At 41.9% G+C, this 15472-nt stretch overlaps 3 protein-coding genes across 3 annotated transcripts; 1 reads left to right on the top strand and 2 right to left on the bottom strand.

Annotated features, from left to right (window-relative positions):
- Positions 1 to 2265: 2265 nt before the first annotated feature.
- On the bottom strand, positions 2266 to 4389 carry LOC120056428 (T-cell immunoglobulin and mucin domain-containing protein 4-like). Its single transcript, XM_039004586.1, has 4 exons — positions 4171 to 4389; positions 3901 to 3963; positions 3064 to 3140; positions 2266 to 2927 (listed from the first exon to the last, which is right to left on the bottom strand). Exons 1-4 carry the CDS (start codon positions 4286 to 4288, stop codon positions 2808 to 2810), a joined length of 378 nt encoding a protein of 125 aa, XP_038860514.1. The 5' UTR covers positions 4289 to 4389; the 3' UTR covers positions 2266 to 2807.
- Positions 4390 to 5500: 1111 nt separating this feature from the next.
- Positions 5501 to 13114, bottom strand: LOC120056845 (hepatitis A virus cellular receptor 2 homolog). Its single transcript, XM_039005084.1, has 7 exons — positions 12909 to 13114; positions 12468 to 12806; positions 12252 to 12326; positions 12064 to 12125; positions 11884 to 11971; positions 11767 to 11803; positions 5501 to 6379 (listed from the first exon to the last, which is right to left on the bottom strand). Exons 1-7 carry the CDS (start codon positions 12955 to 12957, stop codon positions 6244 to 6246), a joined length of 786 nt encoding a protein of 261 aa, XP_038861012.1. The 5' UTR covers positions 12958 to 13114; the 3' UTR covers positions 5501 to 6243.
- Positions 13115 to 13792: 678 nt separating this feature from the next.
- On the top strand, positions 13793 to 15227 carry LOC120056749 (coiled-coil domain-containing protein 15-like; the record flags this gene model as incomplete). The annotated part of the gene is made up of 3 exons (XM_039004956.1): positions 13793 to 13855; positions 14214 to 14912; positions 15066 to 15227. Coding segments are annotated over exons 1-3 (924 nt in total), but the record flags the coding sequence as incomplete, so codon positions are not given.
- Positions 15228 to 15472: the final 245 nt, after the last annotated feature.

Genomic DNA, 15472 nt, shown 5'->3' with positions numbered 1-15472 from the left:
CTCCACTTCCCTTCATGTGATTCCATAGTTGATTCTCCACTTCCCTTCATGTGGTTCCATGGTTGATTCTCCACTTCCCTTCATGTGGTTCCATAGTTGATTCTCCACCTCCCTTCATGTGGTTCCATGGTTGATTCTCCACTTCCCTTCATGTGATTCCATAGTTGATTCTCCACCTCCCTTCATGTGGTTCCATGGTTGATTCTCCACTTCCCTTCACGTGATTCCATGGTTGATTCTCCACTTCCCTTCATGTGATTCCATAGTTGATTCTCCACTTCCCTTCATGTGGCTCCATAGTTGATTCTCCACTTCCCTTCATGTGATTCCATAGTTGATTCTCCACTTCCCTTCATGTGATTCCATGGTTGATTCTCCACTTCCCTTCATGCGGCTCCATAGTTGATTCTCCACTTCCCTTCATGCGGCTCCATAGTTGATTCTCCACTTCCCTTCATGTGGCTCCATAGTTGATTCTCCACTTCCCTTCATGCGGCTCCATAGTTGATTCTCCACTTCCCTTCATGCGGCTCCATAGTTGATTCTCCACTTCCCTTCATGCGGCTCCATGGTTGAGCGTTGATTTATCTCCCATCTCTCAGTGGCGGCTACTGCTGCTGCCCACCTGGGAGCCTGATGCCCAGGAGGCCTGGCTGCCTGATCTCCTTCCGGTACATGGCTGTGTTTCTGCTGATGAATCTGAGGAGCAATGTTTTTGATTCACATAATTCACATAGTTTGCCACTGAGGCTTTTGAGCTCACTCTGATCTGACACATCCAGACAGGAGTTGAATTGGTCGGTATGGCTGTCACAATCACAACCCACTGGGCACAGACGTCATTTCAATGTCTATTCCACGTTGGTTCAATGTAATTTAATTGAAAATAAGTGCGGGACAACGTTGATTCAACCAGTGTGTGTGCAGTGGAAATGAACTGGATGATAGTAGCCAGATCTGGCAAACATTATAGATTCAACAATGAATCATAAAAAAGTTTTATTGGGTGAATATCCTCAACTGTCATACAAAAGTCTAACAGAAGTGACTTCATGAGATTTCATGTTCATGACAAAAGGAAGCATATGGGAATGTAAAAAAACAACAACTGCTGTATAGCTAAGAAAAATATCCCCAGGGTGACACAAATCCTTCAGTTTTGACATCAATTTGACAGGGAGACAAACTTGCACAAACAATGATAGCCTACCAAACGCTCAGTTAAGACCGTGCTGCCATCATGTGGGCAGAAATAATATAGCATTGCATTTAGTCATGTCCTGACTTCTGATGCTAAATCATGCTGATCAAGAATTTACTACCACTGTCATCATAAAACATGTATAAAACTCATAAAGGAGACCATTGATTTATCTTTAAAATAAGTGGCTATGAATCAAAAATTATCAGGAGAATTTTGCATACATCACATTTACCGCTCTCATTATGCTTCTGCCTTTGTTATAAAAGAGAGACGACTGAAGGATCTTTCTACTCCGTTTTCACAGGTGAGTAGTCTCTAGAAACACTAATAGGGGTGGCAAGTGATTAAGAGCGTTGGGCCAGTAACCGAAAGGTCGCTGGTTTGAATCCCTGAGAGAAATCTGCCAAGGTGGAAAAATCTTACGTTCTGCCCTTGAGCAAGCTAGTAAACTGCAAACAACAACTGTTCCCCGGGCAACGATGACATCGATTAAGGTAGCCCCCCCCGCACCTCTTTGATTCAGAGGGGTTGGGTTAAATACGGAAGACACATTTCGGTTACATGTATTCAGTTGTGCCTAAAATGTTGAATCATGAACAAAATGACTTGTTGGGTTTACTTTTATGTCGTTTTTTATTTATTAGAAAGAGGCATAAATTAGACCGCTTGTGATAACAACCAATACTGTGCATCTAAAAAACATCACACCACTACATAATAACAATATATAAAAAAGTGAATCCATTTTACACAGGAGGGAAACTCCCATAGATACCATAATTGAAAGTAGAGCCTCTGAGAGAGGTGATCATTCTGAGGCAGCTGTCAGGCAACAGTGATCCGTCCAATAGACGGCTGCTAAAGGATAGTGAGGACAACCAGACTGATGTCTGTGTGTCACAGTGTGGCTGCGTACCCATAAGGCACCCTGTTCCCTATTCCCCAGGTCATGCAATATATAGGGAACAGGGTGCCTTATGGGTACGCACCCACACAGTGACACACAGACATCAGTCTGGCTGTCCTCACTATCATGTTAACAGCCGTCTATTGGACAGATCAGTGCTCTGGCCCTTCCACCCTAGTCCAGAGTATAGATGTTCTCCTCCACAGGTCTCCTCATGCGGATCTCATAGATGATGTGGGGCGGCTCTTTGGCTGACAAACTAGAGTGACACAACATCATCACGCATTGATCATTCCTAATCAATGATAAGTAATTGGTCTAATTGTAGTCTATACATTCTTCGTTCATTTATATGTCAAATTTGTCTTCGTAATTTTTTACAAATGTTTTGTGTTCAATCATATGTTTACATGTCAGTCGTGCTTTATCATGTGTTTGCTTACCAGCCTGTCTTTAAAGCTCTTCTGTGAATCCCTCCTAGAGAAGAAAATAAATAGTTGAAATTAACTCAAATCAAAGTTTATTCATCAATATGCATATTCAGCACATTGTACACACTACAATGAAATACTTACTCTTAATTAGTTAGTGGTAATACACTTTTATATGGGCAAACATTTCACATCACAGCAAGATGTCTGAATACGTGAGCATTACCACACTGGGCTTTTCTCGACAGAGGATGTGAGTTTGTGGTTACATACGTTTAAACCCTAATATGACCAAGGCCCCCATTATAAGTAGGAGCAGACTGAGGGAGAGAGAGAGCACTGGGATGTTGATCTGGAGAGAGAAGCTGGGAAGAGGCTCCTCTATCTGGTTACAGAGCACAGAGAGAAGAAGAAGGGTTAAACTCTTGGAGGGATTCATTAGGCTTTCATATAGTTATGGGTGAGTGATGTTTGTTTATATGCCAGTGGTGTTACTATATAGTAGTATATAAAATACTCACAAGTGTTTGCGAAGGGAAAAGACTGGTGTTCTGTCTTGGAATGGCTAGATGTGATGACTCAACAGCTCTCCAGTGTTCTACAAAGGGAGACACCTCACAATGATGATGTGGATGGATGGTAATCTCTCACTTGGCAGGACATTCTGACATTCAATCACCCCTGAGACATCATCAACCCCTGCTGCTTGATTCTCTCGAAATGAAAACTGTCATTTCAACACTTGCCCCCCCCCCACCCCTTTGTTTGTGGTTTCCTGATGAAATACACTAAAGACTGCATTGCACTGAGCAGCACAATGTGATTCAAGATAATACTGCATAGAAAACATGTGTTTTAACATGTTTGAGGCTCTTTGTGATTAAACAGCCATAGAAAATGAGTTAGAATCTTGGTCTAAAACTATTCTCTGAGAGGGGTGTCCTCATTTTGAAAATGAAAGTTTGTAAGGCATGGAGAACTGTTAACATGATTTTTCTCCATTTGATTTGTAAGCATATTCAGCAACTTTGCGAGGCGAGTTCCAGGGAGTTTGATCATTGATGTCATAGCACTGGGAGTGTGAATGAAGGGTAAATGTTGAAATAGTCCGTTTTCATTCCCATCTACTTAGGATTTCAAAATGTTTAACCACACATGAATCCTCATTATGACCGTCAACGTAACCCAGGAGGCTAAGAGGTCAGGCCTAGGTTCCTCTAGGGTTCACATGAGATTAATACAATCTATTTATTGTATATCTTTGATCTATTTATTGTATATCTTTGATAGGAAATACGCATCTCACATACATCAGGATCCCATGAGTTCACCCCTTTCTTTATAATACGCTTACTCACCTGTGGTAGGAGGAGCTTCTGTAACATGTACAGTGGTGCTTGTTGGCAAAACAGTCACTGGAGCTAAGAAAACAATTCACAAATTCAAAACATACATTTTGGGAGAGTGAATTGCATTGTAGGCCAGTTTTGAGTTAATTACGTGCCATATAGCAAATAGAGCCGGCGTGTTTTTTGTGGACGAGAAAGCTAGAAAGACTAGTTCATTGATTCCCATTGTTGCCCAAGAGTGTAAAATAGTGAAATAAATTATATCTTGCCAAAAATTACCTTTCATGACCCTTAAGTTTTGAATTATTTTTTTGTCGTTGAAAATGCCATCTATGTCCACTCTGCAACAGTATGGCCCACTGTCTGTCCGCTTGACATCGAGAATTCCCAAGTCCATTTCTCCGGCGAGGACATCACCTGCCAGTCTATACCTGTCCGACACCTTGGAGATGACGCCATGTTTGTCTGTCTGCGCGAGGATGTTGTTGCACCAGAACGTGCCACATTCTCGCCCCCAGCACACGCGGCTCAAACCCAAACGGCTCACTGAATACTGACAGGACAATGTCGCAGTAGCACCTTCCATCACCTTGAATGCTGACACTGAACACCTGGCTGTTGAGCGGGGGAAATAAACACAGGTATGACAAGGCTATTTCCTCCTGCCTGAGTTCCATACACATCTTAACAACATCCCAAGGTCAACTACGGAACTTTCTCAATTTTGCCTCTAGTTTTGATCAAAGAGCTATATGTCGTAGCTTGCAACGCATCTCAATTCGGTTGCTATAATTAAAGTAAAAGTATGGTAGTCTTTGAAACAGTAGGCCTATGTAGGTATGGAAAAACTAATACACAGCCATGTCAAATAACTCAAAGTAACATCGAAACACATTATTGTATGAAAAACTGCCATGTCTAACGTTGAACAGTTAGACCTACTCAATGTAGATGCGGACATCTTCAGCCAAGGCCAAAACTGCCAACCTGTCTAGAACAAAGCCGTTGGAGACCTGTGTCACTCTAGTAGTAAACAAAGGACACACAAAGAGTGAGGCTGTTTCTGTGGTGTTAGTCATATTATGGGGCGGGTCATCCAACTCAAACTACACCCATGTACCCAATCATTCAACAGCCTAAACTCCAATTATTTGTACTGGTTTAGATAACGTTTCCTTGCCTGAAAATGTTAGGAGGACGAGGATCCAACGGCGGGGAAAAAACGGTCCAGAACTAGCAGCCATCTTGTATATCCAGTGTGTAGGAGTGGAGGGTGTGTGCTGGGAACGGGCAGGGTGGCGCAGAGACAGGGCATCTGAATGGGCAGCTGTGTTCTCGGGGGGCCACTGCTTGTGACATCTCCAGGCAGGACAGCCAGAGCCACTGTGACCCCTCTGCTAACCTCCTCCTATCGCAGGGCTGGGAGCGGAGAAAAGGCCCATTGTTGATGGAATTTTCATCTGCATATACCAGAGTAAACAAACTGCATTGATGATTTAGGAGGCTCATCTCCCAGGGTACACAGTGTGTTTTTAAAAGCTAACCCGTAGCCAAAGATTATGACTTGCTTGAGCTGGCCAGTGCCCAAATTCCTTAAATTGATGTTGTAAGGCTTTTAGTAGTTTTTAATAATTTATTAGTGAAACAACAATTGTGTAGCCAATGAATAATTAGACACATTAGAATTTCAAGTTAGAATTTTTATTATCATCCAACAGGTTGGGTTTGAACAAGACAATATACCTCAAAATTGGGTAAAGAAGACCATTTTCCGAAGAATGTCGCGATTATGTGTGACTTTTCACTGCCTTTGTATGCCTGGGTGATGTTGCAGATGGGTGTAGCTAAATGTCCTGGATAGAGGACATGGAGGGGATAGAAAACCATAGCACACTTTCTGCTAAGTCACTGCTTTTCATTGCATCACGCATTAAAGCTGATGTCATTTTTATTTTGGTCGCTTTTAGCCTATTACATAAAAAAATGATCTGGTCATCATAATCAATTGAAACATACACTGTTATCAAATCCAATGAAATGTAATTGGTCACATGCACATGGTTAGCAGATGTTATTGCGAGTGTAGCGAAATGCTTGTGCTTCTAGTGTTAGTGCTGAATACACATAGGAAGCCATATTAGTAAGGCCCTTTTTTTTCAAATAAACCTTTCAATAACACAAATCAACTGTTTTGCTTCCCTTATCAGCAAAACACTACTGATTCTGTAGTAACTTTTGTCTTGTGTGGCTGAATCATTAGCCTATAAGTCAACCTCAGCCTTGTAACACAGAGCTACAAAGTGTTACAGAGTGTTAACAGCATGAGCGTGGTGGTGAAGTGTCCGTGCTTCGTCAGTGGATATCCTCATAGTCGTCTCTCTCGTTGTCCTCTATCTGATAGACGTTCTCTACAGCCGTCTCTCGAGTGTGCAGGCCCAAGCTGGACACTGAGTTCCTGTACAGGACTGAGCCGCCAGAACGCTGTGGTCTGATAAAGGAAAGACCAAATAAGTGCAGAGCTAAGCGAGACGCTGTAGCTTGACATACTGTATTGTCCTTCTGCATTATACTGCTTAGTTTCTGATCCAGTTGAATTTATGCTGAGAAACGTTTTGGAGTGTTGGTGTAAAATCTGACATAGCAAATAAAGTTTGTACTGATTTGATTTATTTAGGACAGGCCTACTTGTTTGGTACACTATTGAGAATCCCATATATTTTTCAACTGTGATGTTTCACAAAAAGTTCTGAACCTTTCTATTCTCATAGTTTCTACAGATTGTAAATTAAAGATACACATTTTAGGTAAGAGTATTATTATATTATTGATCAATTGACTATGACTTTTCAAATCACCCAGCAGTGCTATCTGCAGAGTTAGCTCCAGGTAAATGTTGCAATTCTTCAGCCTTTGCTGAACCTGCGACCAAAAACTAGAATCCGGCATCATTTTGGGTATCAGTTCATAAACCATGTGCCATGGAATCAGTATATCGAAAATCTCTTCCCATCTGTTTTTCACTCTATATGTTGCAGCTGTCAAATGTTTGGTTCCTAAATGAAACTGCTATACTCTCCCCCTTCCACTTGCCTCTTCCATTTTTGCGGTAATGATGCAATTAGTTGGTTATAATTTTGGATAGAGCAGACATTTCCATATATTTTTGTTAGCTGCACGTATGACATAACTCCACCATTCCTATTTATGATATAATTTTAAAAGATTATACAGTTTTAAAAAATAATGTTTTTTTAATCAGTTAGTATATTTGAGTTTAACTATAATATGTGTTGTAATATTTGTTCGGTCTTTTCTGGTGGATTAAAATGAAATTGCAACCAAATTTCAATGGCTTGTTTTAAAATAGTGATATGGACTGGATCTTTGATCTTTACCACTTGGGTCCCGTTTCAGGAATGATGAAAGCAGACATTCTTGTTGAGTATCTGATAATCTACCAGTTGTACAGGAGTGGTTAAAACATGCTAATAATGGTCCTCTGAGGAGATCAATAAAGGTTTGGTATACCTCAACTGGTATACCATCTAGCCCTGGAGTTTGGTATACCTCAACTGGTATACCATCTAGCCCTGGAGTTTGGTATACCTCAACTGGTATACCATCTAGCCCTGGAGTTTTCCCTGACTTAAAGGCTTGAATTGCATCAAGTTCATCCTCTGTAATGTGGCTTTCACATGAGTCTTTCTGTACAGCTGTTAATTTTACATTATTCATAGAAAAAAAATCCTTGCAATTATCTTTGGTTCGTGGAAATGGAGACTGAAATGAAAACATGTGCTGAAAGTACTTTGCTTCCTCTTTCAAATTATCGTTTGGTGAGTCATGGGTGACTCCGTTATTTGTAAGTTGTAGAAAAATTAGTTTCAGTAAATTAGTTTCAGTCAATTATTTTTGGTAGCATTTCTATGCTGAAGATTAAAAAAATTATTTGGTGCATTTTTCCCAATATCCAGTTTGCTTTATTATATAATATATTCCACTTGATCTTTCTTGAATAAGTTCCTCCATTTATTTTAGTTACAATAAGCAATCTGCTGTACGTATGTTATGTCAGAAAAAGTCAGTTATAAATGTTTCTGTCCTGGTTAAAAACAACTTGTCCCCCAATAGATAAAATTTCCAATTTCCTCGCCCACGTGGAAATTCTGTAAGAATAATGTACAGTGCATTTGGAAAGTATTCAGACCCCTTTACTTTTTCAGCATTCTGTTATGTTACAGCCTTATTCTAAAATTGATTAAATAGTTTCCCCCCCCCATCAATCTACACACAATACCGCATAATGACAAAGCAAAAACAGGTTTTTACACATAGAAAAAAATATATATGGAAATATCACATTTGTATAAGTATTCAGACCCTTGGCTCAGTACTTTGTTGAAGCACCTTTGACAGCGATTACGGCCTCAAATCTTCTTGGGTATGACACTACAAGCTTGGCTCTGTCAGAGTGACCATCGGGTTCTTGGTCAAATCCCTGACCAAGGCCCTTCTCCCTCGATTGATCTGGCGGCCAGCTCTAGGAAGAGTCTTGGTGGTTCCAAACTTCTTCCATTTAAGAATAATGGAGGTCGCTGTGTTCTTGGAGACCTTCAATGCTGCAGGTACCCTTCCCCAGATCTGTGCCTCAAACACAATCATGTCTCGGCGCTCTACGGACAATTCCAAGGACCTCATGGCTTGGTTTTTGGTCTGATATGCAATGTCAACTGTGGGACCTTATATAGACAGGTGTGTGCCTTTCCAAATCATGTCCAATCAATTGAATTTACCACAGCTGGACTCCAATCAAGTTGTAGAAACATCTCAAGGATGATCAATGGAAACAGGATTCACCTGAGCTCAATTTCGAGTCTCATATCAAAGGGTCTGAATACTTATGTAAATAAGGTATTTCTGTTTTTTGTTTTGAATAAATTAGCAAAACATTGGGGTACTGTGTGTGTGTAGTGAGTCACATTTTTTATCTAATCCATTTTAGAATAAGGCTGTAACATAACAAAATGTGAAAAAGTCAAGGGGTCGGAATACTTTCTGAATGCACTGTATGTCCAAACTACTGAGCTACAGAAACCACTGTATATGCCAATTATTTGATGGTCTGACCGCATTCTGTCATCTATCAACACAGCGAGAAAATCTATACAGTACCAGTCCAAAATTTGGCCACACCTACTCATTCAAGGGTTTTTCTTTATTTTTACTTTTTTCTATATTGTAATAATAGTGAAGAGATCAAAACTATGAAATAACACATATGGAATCATGTCGTAACCAAAAAAGTGTTAAACAACATTCTTCAAACTAGCCACCCGTTGCCTTGAAAACAGCTTTTCACACTCTTGGCATTCTCTCAACCAGCTTCACCTGGAATGCTTTTCCAACAGTCTTGAAGGTGTTCCCACATATGCTGAGCACTTGTTGGCTGCTTTTCCTCCACTCTGCAGTCCAACTCATCCCAAGCCATCTCAATTGGGTTGAGGTCAGGTGATTGTGGAGGTCAGGTCATCTGATGTAACACTCCATCACTCTGTTGCTTGGTCAAATAGCCCTTATACAGCCTGGAAGTGTGTTGGGTCATTGTCCTGTTGAAAAACAAATGATAGTCCCACTAAGCGCAAACCAGATGGGATGGCGTATCGCTGCAGAATGCTGTGGTAGCCATGCTGGTTAGGTGTGCCTTGAATTATAAATAAATCACAGAGAGTTTCACCAGCAAAGCACCCCCACACACCACACCTCCTTCTCCATGCTTCACGGTGGTAACCACACATGCAGAGATCATCCATTCACCTACTCTCCGTCTCACAAAGACACGGCGGTTGGAAACCAAAATCTCAAATTTGGACTCATCAGACCAAAGGACAGATTTCCACCGGTCTAATGTCCATTGCTCGTGTTTCTTGGCCAAAGCAAGTCTCTTCTTATTATTGGTGTTCTTTGGTAGTGGTTTCTGTGCAGCAATTCGACCATGAAGGCCTGATTCACGCAATCTCCTCTGAACAGTTGATGTTGAGATGTGTCTGTTACTTGAACTCTGTGAGGTGCAATCTGAGGTGCAGTTAATTGCCGATTTCTGAGGCTGGTAAATCTAATTCACTTATCCTCTGCAGCAAAGGTAACTCTGGATCTTCCTTTCCTGTGGCGGTCCTCATGAGAGCCAGTTTCATCATAGCGCTTGATGGTTTTTGCGACGGCACATGAAGAAACTTTCAAAGTTTTTAATTTTCCCGCATTGACTGACCTTCATGTCTTAAAATAATGATTGCCTGTTGTTTCTCTTTGCTTATTTGAGCGGTTCTTGACATAATATTTGGTCTTTTATCAAATAGGGCTATCTTCTGTATACCACCCCAACCTTGTCACAACACAACTGATTGGCTCAAACGCATTAAGAAAAGAAATTCCACAAATTAACACACCTGTTAATTGGCAGGTAGCCTAGTGGTTAGAACATTGGACTAGTAACCGAAAGGTTGCAAGATCGAGTCCCTGAGCTGACAAGGTAAAAATCTGTCATTCTGCCCCTGAACAAGGCAGTTAACCCACTGTTCCTAAGCCATAATTGAAAATAATAATTTGTTCTTAACTGACGTGCCTAGTTAAATAAAGGAAAAATAAATAAAATTGAAATGCATTCCAGGTGACTACCCCATGAAGCTGGTTGAGAGAATGCCAAGAGTGTGCAAAGCTGTCATCAAGGCAAAGGGTGGCTACTTTGTAGAATCTCAAATATAAAATATTTAACACTTTTTTGGTTACTACGTGATTCCATATGTGTTATTTCATAGTTTTGATGTCTTCACTATTATTATACAATGTAGAAAATAGTAGAAATAAAGAAAAACTCTGGAATGAGTAGGTGTGTCCAAACCTTTGACTGGTACTGTATATCTCACTAGATCAGGATATTTAAGCCTCCATTTATCCACTAGTTCCAATATATCTATGATATTCGTGATTTCCTTAAGTGCATGAGGGTGTTTGTAGTGTGATTTTTCTTTACGGTCCATTGAGGTATTTAAAACCGTATTATAATCTCCCACCATAATAATAGAGTCTTGTATTGCTTTTAGGCTAGATGAATTATTATATATATTTTAACAGAAGCATGGATCATCATTATTTAGACCGTACAGATTAATGAGCCAAATCTGTTTATGGTCCAATAACATATTTCAAATAATCTACTTTACGGAGCTTATTCAGATAAAAAAATATTGTTAATTAATAACATCACCCCTTTTAAGTCTTTGCCCACGGGAGAAGTATATCCCCCCCAGTCCCTTTCCCCCCCAAAATCAAAAATTGTTGAATGATTTTCCTGTAAACCATAGATTATTAGATTATATTCCTTCTCTTTTACCGTAAACACTAATCTTCTTGTCTTATTAACTGCTGAGCCATTACAATTATAACTGGCTATACTTATTTCACCATTTACCATAATGAGATACACATTTCAATTCTATTTATCATTATATATGTTGGTAAATTTACCATTAAAAAGTACCATAATGATTGACTGTCCATATAGCTGTACCATGTTATTTGCACTGCTACTGAGTAAACCTCCAATTGTTCTCCACTATTCCAGCCACTAAGGCCTACTTATTGTTTCACTTCCTCAGTGTGTTGTGGTCTTGGGTCACTTCCTCAATCTGTTGTGGTCTTGGGTCTCATTAGTCATAATTACAGTATTACCTCACAGACATTTACCATAGACCTAATGGTTTTGCTAATTAGGCCTACATGTCCCATCGATAGATATTGCACAGTGATTCAGTCATTCTCTTGGCATATTGTGGTGATTCAACTACTGTGTCAGTTGGAAGATGACAATAGTCTACTTACATTTGGAGTACCGTAGCAAATCTTTCCCATCGCTTTCCTGCAATTACATCAGTAAGATGTTCATCGAGAGAATTAGTTCTTATTATACAGGCAAAGGTATAGACGGTGTGTACTTACTCATGACGAGTACAGACACAATCCCCACGCCTGTCAGAACAAGCAGAATAGACACCAGGATCACAGCGAGGTCGTTACGTCTCGTCTCCTGTCGACATCACAGATTCAGATCAGTTCAAACGGCATCTCACAGCAGTGTTTCGTATTTTTGCAGGAATTGCAGTATGTTGTCAAGCTTACTGATTTTGATTCGCTGTAGTATACCGTGGATGAATACTCAGTAGATATTGTGGTCACAGGACCTACACAATCAGGAAGTAAAAGTATGTTTTCACGTGTAAGAATAATACTGCAATAAAAAAAAAAACGATATAAAATAAGACTTCTATGGACTGACAACATGTTATTCTGTAGGCTGTGTTCAGTACCGTGGTTGTGGTTGTCCATGGTCTGTGGGGTTATGGTCACATTGGCAGATGTCTGCGATGTTGTCGGGACAGGTGCTGAAATCAGACAGTAAAAAAATACTAACTGCTCAGCTTGAACAAGTACACATGCTGTGAAATCATAATATTCCTTAGTAGGCTCACAATTCTCATCTGATAAGCATCAAGTTATATCCTGGCATGTTGTGCATTCTTTACCTTTCTCAATGGTCAAGCTGACGTGATATTTCTCATCATTGAACAATCCAACGTACTGCACTCGACATCCATATGTTCCAGAGTCTATCTCTGTAGTATTGGAGATGGTTAGAGTGACATCCCCCGTCTTCAAATCACCCAATAACTGATACCTAACTGACGATCTACGTGTCACTTCAGATCCATCAGTTGAGATTATTTCATTGTCACAACCACCAGAGCTCGGTATGGTTCCTTTCCCCCAGCAAATGTGTTGGAGACCATGAGATTTGGCATCATATTTAAATGGCAGAGTGATATTCTGACCCTCAATACCAATGACTTGAATGCATTCACTGACTGAAAATGAGAGAGAAGAAGTAGTGAGAACTGAATTTTATTTTAAATCCTATTCATTTACTTATTAACCAGGCTAAAAGAGATATATCGAGCATCACTAACCTGAAAGTAGACAGAGGAGAAACCAGCCTGAAATGCAGCGGGTCTCCATGATCGGGTTGTCACTTTCTCACTCTCATGTGTCAGGTCTTTAATAAACTCAAATCAAATCGCCGGATCACATGACTTCCTCTCATTCTCAACTACTGACAGCTGTTTCCTTTGCTCTCAGAACAGCAGAGTTCTTCTGTTTCACCCTTCCAAATAATGCCCACAGACTTGCACACGTTTTAGGCAAGTTCACATAATTCATCATTCATTGAAAATAAATTAAATCCAGTGCATGATTTTTTTTAACCTTTATTTAACTAGGCAAGAAGAAGGTTAAGAACAAATTCTTATTCGGTTAACTGCCTTGTTCAAGGGCAGAACAACAGATCTGTACCTTGTCAGCTCACGGATTTGAACTTGCAACCTTTCGGTTACTATTCCAACGCTCTAACCACTAGGCTACGCTGCCATATGAAATAGAGCCACAGGTACACCTCCAATTGACTCAAATTATGTCAATTAGGCTACCAGAAGCTTCTAAAGCCATGACATCATTTTCTGGAATTTTCCAAGCTGTTTAAAGGCACAGTCAACTTAGTGTATGTAAACTTCTGACCCACTGGAATTGTGTTACAGTGAATTATAAGTGAAATAATCTGTCTGTAAACAATTGTTGGAAAAATTACTTGTGTCATGCACAAAGTAGATGTCCTAACCGACTTGCCAAACTATAGTTTGTTAACAAGAAATGTGTGGATTGGTTGAAAAAATAGTTTTAATGACTCCAACCTAAATGTATGTAAACTTGCGACTTCAACTGTATGTTTGGATCACCCTATATGTCTGTAAGAGCTTCATAGTTCTGTGGATCTGCATGGTGTCTTAAGTCCTCTCACATGGGTTCTTTCACTGGGGTGTTCCTGCTGCAGACGCTGGGGGAACTGGCAGATTCTCCTCTGGTGCGGCTATTCCTTGACAGTCTCCGACCTATAGATGCACAGTGGCAGTGCATAGAAAGAGTGAGGTGGGGGCAGACAATGTTTCAACAGTCATTATTAGTAATGGCCCAAGATAGCAGACCTGGGTTCAAATACTATTAGAAATCTTTCAAATATTTTACTTTAACCTTCCTGGAGTTTCAGGTGAGCATGATGTTTCTATTGGTTTCATTGCAACAGGCAAGCTCAATCAAGCACAGACATTATTGGTATGAGAATGGCTCAGCCGTTTTACGGGCTCCTGACTAATTCTGCTATTTTTTAATTTATTTTTTGCACTGCTCGTCACTCTTTTTGTACATAATGTTTTAATGACCAGGCCCTAATCCCTGAGACCCAGGACATACTGCTCCACCAGGACCAGGCCCTAATCCCTGAGACGCAGGACATACTGCTCCACCGGGACCAGGCCCTAATCCCTGAGACGCAGGACATACTGCTCCACCGGTACCAGGCCCTAATCCCTGAGACGCAGGACATACTGCTCCACCGGGACCAGGCCCTAATCCCTGAGACGCAGGACATACTGCTCCACCGGTACCAGGCCCTAATCCCTGAGACGCAGGACGTACTGCTCCACCGGGACCAGGCCCTAATCCCTGAGATGCAGGGCGTACTGCTCCACCGGTACCAGGCCCTAATCCCTGAGACGCAGGACATACTGCTCCACCGGGACCAGGCCCTAATCCCTGAGACGCAGGGCATACTGCTCCACCGGGACCAGGCCCTAATCCCTGAGACGCAGGACATACTGCTCCACCGGGACCAGGCCCTAATCCCTGAGACGCAGGACATACTGCTCCACCGGTACCAGGACCTAATCCCTGAGACGCAAGACATACTGCTCCACCGGGACCAGGCCCTAATCCCTGAGACGCAGGACATACTGCTCCACCGGGACCAGGCCCTAATCCCTGAGACGCAGGACATACTGCTCCACCGGGACCAGGCCCTAATCCCTGAGACGCAGGACATACTGCTCCACCGGGACCAGGCCCTAATCCCTGAGACGCAGGACATACTGCTCCACCGGTACCAGGCCCTAATCCCTGAGACGCAGGACATACTGCTCCACCGGGACTAGGCCCTAATCCCTGAGACGCAGGACATACTGCTCCCCCTGAACCAGGCCCTAATCCCTGAAACGCAGGACATACTGCTCCCCCTGAACCAGGCCCTAATCCCTGAGACGCAGGACATACTGCTCCACCGGGACCAGGCCCTAATCCCTGAGACGCAGGACATACTGCTCCACCGGGACCAGGCCCTAATCCCTGAGACGCAGGACATACTGCTCCACCGGGACCAGGCCCTAATCCCTGAGACGCAGGACATACTGCTCCACCGGGACCAGGCCCTAATCCCTGAGACGCAGGACATACTGCTCCACCGGGACCAGGCCCTAATCCCTGAGACGCAGGACATACTGCTCCACCGGGACCAGGCCCTAATCCCTGAGACGCAGGGCATACTGCTCCCCCTGAACCAGGCCCTAATCCCTGAGACGCAGGACATACTGCTCCACCGGGACCAGGCCCTAATCCCTGAGACGCAGGGCATACTGCTCCCCCTGAACCA

The sequence above is a fragment of the Salvelinus namaycush genome, chromosome 12 (assembly GCF_016432855.1).
Source record: "Salvelinus namaycush isolate Seneca chromosome 12, SaNama_1.0, whole genome shotgun sequence".
In the NCBI taxonomy this organism is placed as follows: Eukaryota; Metazoa; Chordata; class Actinopteri; order Salmoniformes; family Salmonidae; genus Salvelinus; species Salvelinus namaycush.
The sequence above is the reverse complement of the archived record's forward strand: the minus strand, read 5'-3'. Positions and strand labels throughout refer to the sequence as shown.

What these genes read in the sequence shown, in the direction of transcription:
- LOC120056428 (XM_039004586.1), bottom strand. Translation starts at nt 4,288, where the DNA reads ATGGACTTGGGAATTCTCGATGTCAAGCGGACAGACAGTGGGCCATAC. An exon ending in AAACTTAAGGGTCATGAAAG is followed by an intron (nt 3,964 to 4,170) that starts GTAATTTTTGGC and finishes TTGTTTTCTTAG; the next exon opens with CTCCAGTGACTGTTTTGCCA. An exon ending in AGAAGCTCCTCCTACCACAG is followed by an intron (nt 3,141 to 3,900) that starts GTGAGTAAGCGT and finishes CTCCCTTTGTAG; the next exon opens with AACACTGGAGAGCTGTTGAG.
- LOC120056845 (XM_039005084.1), bottom strand. Translation starts at nt 12,957, where the DNA reads ATGGAGACCCGCTGCATTTCAGGCTGGTTTCTCCTCTGTCTACTTTCA. An exon ending in CAGCTTGACCATTGAGAAAG is followed by an intron (nt 12,327 to 12,467) that starts GTAAAGAATGCA and finishes GTCTGATTTCAG; the next exon opens with CACCTGTCCCGACAACATCG. An exon ending in ACTACAGCGAATCAAAATCA is followed by an intron (nt 11,972 to 12,063) that starts GTAAGCTTGACA and finishes TGATGTCGACAG; the next exon opens with GAGACGAGACGTAACGACCT.